At 36.2% G+C, this 4235-nt stretch overlaps 1 protein-coding gene across 1 annotated transcript in view; it reads left to right on the forward strand.

The window, feature by feature from the left end:
* Nucleotides 3431-4235, forward strand: part of LOC109847652 (cation/H(+) antiporter 15-like) — a 10863-nt gene continuing 10058 nt past the window's right edge. Inside the window, exon 1 of the mRNA XM_020416882.1 lies at nt 3431-3529. Within this exon, the coding sequence (XP_020272471.1) occupies nt 3431-3529 (99 nt within the window). The remainder of the gene's footprint in view (nt 3530-4235) is intronic.

Raw genomic sequence — 4235 nt, forward strand, 5'->3', positions numbered from 1 at the left:
TGATCTAGCTTTAACTTGCCAAATGTCCTTGTGCCTTAAGTATGTTCCATGGATCCATTTGATCCACAAAGATTCCTTGTTGATGTGAATAAACCAGATGCTATGTAATGCAGAAGCAACATTCCAGTTTGAGGCGGAAAAAATACCCAAACCTCCTTGTTTTTTACCCAAACAAATTCTCTCCCAGGCAACTAGAGAAGTTCTTGTTCTGTCAGATTGATCAGATTTCCCGCACAGAAACTTTCTACAAAGATCATCTATTCTTTGAAGCACACTTTTAGGTAGGATATAATTTGATGTCCAATAGATTTGAACTCTAAGAATTACACTTTTGATGACCTGAAGTCTCCCTGCATAAGAGAGGTTCCTGTGATTAATCCATTTTTTGAATTGTCCCTCTTTTGATGACCTGAAGTCTCCCTGCATAAGAGAGGTTCCTGTGATTAATCCATTTTTTGAATTGTCCCTCAATCCTTTTGAAGAGAGGAGGTTCCTGTGATTAATCCATTTTTTGAATTGTCCCTCAATCCTTTTGAAGAGAGGATCACAGTCCAACAAAGACATCCTTTTTGTTATAAGGGGAACTCCAAGATACTTGAATGGTAATACCCCTGCTGAAAATCCCAGACAATTGCTTATATTGGTCTTGACTGGTTCATCAACGCTCCTATAGTAGATAGAACATTTTTCAGGATTTGTTTCAAGCCCAGAAACGAGACCAAAATTTTTAACACATTGATAGAGCTTATTAACTGAGTATAAATCTCCTTTGGAGAAGAGCAGCAAGTCATCAGTAAAAATAAGATGTGTAATCTTGAGTTTACCATATTTAGGATGAAAATTGAAGAGACTGTCATTGTTCAATAAGCACAAACTCCTTGAGACCAATATAAGTCTGAATTTACTTTAGGATAAATAAGTGCTGCCAAAAAATAAGTGAGTGTATACAAGTGTAAAGTAAGGGAAATTATATGGTATTTAAGTGCAATAGCTTTAAGATTATGCCTTTTAAAATATCATCGCTCTTACTTCTTGTCCGCGTTGGTGCTATTTGTTTCCTTCCTTCATTTAAAGCTTGTCCACCATCTTTTTGATGTTCCTACAAAAAAGAATAATATAACTTCAGAACCAATATAGCATATGTGGTATTTACTTAAGTAATTCCTTCCTCCTCCTTCAATATCATGACCTTCTCTTTCAATCTCCTCTCCTTCTTTACCATGACCTCCCTTTGTCCTGTGATGTATTTCTCAGATCTCCTCCTCTCTCTCTTCCTTTCCTCTCCTCTCCTTTCCCACACCTTGTCGTCTGCTACTACAAACTTTTAGGCTGGGATTCAAGTAGTACAGGAGGATGGGTGCTGGAGGGAGGAGTGTGAAGGAGGTGGCAGAGCATGGGATGGGGGAGTGTGCTGGAGGAGGAGGGCCATGAAGGGGGAACCATGACCAGTAGAGTATTTACTTTGTTACTCAATGTCCATTAAAGAAGATGAGATTATTTTTTAATTAATACTTAAGATTCGTGGGAAATAGGGTTAAAAGTTAAAATACTGTAGCTAAAGTAGAAGAAGTTGAGCAGTTGACCATTTGTAGTGAGGTAGAGGTGCCGCATTGACTTTTGCTTAGGGGTAGAAAGAATTTTCCAAAAAAAAGAGAAAGAAAGAAAAAAGAGGTATCTGAGAAAGTTAGACTCATATACGTTGGGAACCAAAATGGATACGAAGCCGACCTAAGAATACATTACGTAAAAATATAAAATAAACAACACAATTACTATAATCAAACAATAAGAACTTTACGTGGTTCAGATACGATCCTCACTAGTAGAAAATAAATAATCAGCTACGGGTATATTCATAGCTGACGCCAAATAATCTGTTACTAATATACATCAGCACTAGGAAAATCTTTGTTGCCAAAGAACCCATCACCAATAGTCATCAACCCCCATCGCCGATGATCGTCAGCAACAGAGAGTGTTTCTGAAAAACAAAGATATAATATATAATATAATATATAACACAAACTCAAAGTTCAACAATGATATAACAACTTGCCCCATTTTTCCGGTAGGAAAAAAAAAGCTTCAATAGAGCTTAAAAGTCAAATAGAAAATTAGGAAACCAAAGGATATTCTAGAGGTGTCCAAATAAGCTTCGGGCCCGGACCCGACCCGGTGTCCGGCCCAGACCCAATTGGGCCCGAACCCAGCTTCGTTCCCGGTTAAGGCCTGAAAAGTTGGGCTGCCTGGCTTCGGCTCGTGCGCCGACGAGCCGGGGGTGGTGAAGCCCGACCGGCGGATGTTTTACTTATATATTATATAGTATATAATATAATATATATATATATATATATATATATATATATATATATTCATATATATTATATATATATGAGCAAAACTGTGTCACTTAAGTGAAGCAAAAAGTTGTCCACCAAAGCTTTTTAGCAACTTATTGCCTAGGGATCCCTTGATGATATGGAAAAGGTTTATATTAATAAATGAGTGGCCTAGGAAGTTGATTGTGGACCATCAACTTAAGTGATTAGGATGCGGAAAAATAATAATATATATATAATATATTAATATAAATATATAATAATATATATATATATAATATATATATATATATACTACTACAGCTTGCAGCGCATAGCGGTGAAAGAACTGAATTAATTTGAGTTAGCATGTAGATTGGGCTAATACTTTGCCTTTACAATGCAAATTCGCTGTTTTATTAGATCTTTTCCATTATAAAATATCGTCTGTGCAAAATTAATTCTTTAATTAAGCCTTCACTATTACCAAGTGATTTATTACACACAAAGCCTGCCAAAAACCATTGAATACACAAATGCCACATGCACACAGGACTGTCGATCATCGAAATATCGATGCATTTAATCTTTCGCATGCTTCCTTAATATTACACTGACCAAATAATTCTAAATCAATATAATCTTAAAGCTTAAGTTCCATGACCTATGTATTCATATTTCCCCTCATGCCAATAAAGCAGCTCTAGTTATCCGCCAATCCCCAAATGCATGTTTTATGCGAACTTGATTATCCATGCAGCCATTTAAAAAGCTTTAATACTTCTGTTAAATAAAATATCCTTATTAGTATACATTGATAGGAGTAAACAAATACCCTTCAGTTTATAAGTCATGATAGCGCATCCATGGTTTAAAAGTAATGAAAAGTTGCCGCCAATTATGACAGAAAATGACATATTATGAGAGCCCAGACTGCCGAGCCTTTGTAAGATTATCTCCAAGGAATGATGAAACAGCGTACCTTTGACACACTTTCCCCCTAGAGATTACAACCTTTTTTCGTCAGAGAAAGCTCTGGATCTTCTTCTGGCGAGGCTGCTGTAGCCTGCTGCAAAAAATGGCTTAGAACTTTGAGAGTACAGAATGTAATGATGGCAGCAGGATTGAATGTGAAACAGGAAGAAAGAGGAAAAAGTAGCAAGAAGGATAGCAACCTTAAACAAGCCCTAACTTCTGAGTATCTAAAGAAAGTTACACAGAAATGTTATACTCTCTATGCAAAGGAAAGTTAAGAATCTAAGTTATTACAAATTATATTCTAGTATTATAGTATGACATGGGGCCAAGTTTTAGTTGATCCGTTGTCTTTTTTTAACATAAATAGAAGCCTTCTGATATATATTAATAACCGGTCCTCACTCTTTTATCGTCTGCTTTATCCTTCCTTAAATAAAAGATGAATTACAATCTCTTACCACGATTAGACAATATTATTTGCTTAGATATCAGCCATGACATTTCTTTCATCCACATTAAGCTCTTGTATTTAGTCAGGACTCCCATACCAGCCAGGAAGATCGGGACAGCTTCGAGTCATAGGCCTCTATTTGTCTGAGTATCATTATCGAATCCTCATCATATCGAGCACCACTGTTATACTTTTTCTCTACTCAACTACCTGATAAGTGAGTTGAGTAAGCTTATACCACTTTCTCAAAACTTTTTATCTGGAATCTGAGCTTTGGAAACTTTCTATTCCCACCTGTTTATTCTAAGACTTTGTACCATGTTGCTTGCCATAGTTTTTCACGAACCTCAAATTATGCTATTTAACCTCTTACAATAGATGCTAATACAAATATCTCATGCTTCGGTTTGCTTACACACAATTCTAGGATTAAAGACCTGGCCATCGTTGCTAGCTTATGTCTTGTTTCAATATTATATTAGTTTCCT

The sequence above is a fragment of the Asparagus officinalis genome, chromosome 7 (genome assembly GCF_001876935.1).
Source record: "Asparagus officinalis chromosome 7, Aspof.V1, whole genome shotgun sequence".
NCBI lineage: Eukaryota > Viridiplantae > Streptophyta > Magnoliopsida > Asparagales > Asparagaceae > Asparagus > Asparagus officinalis.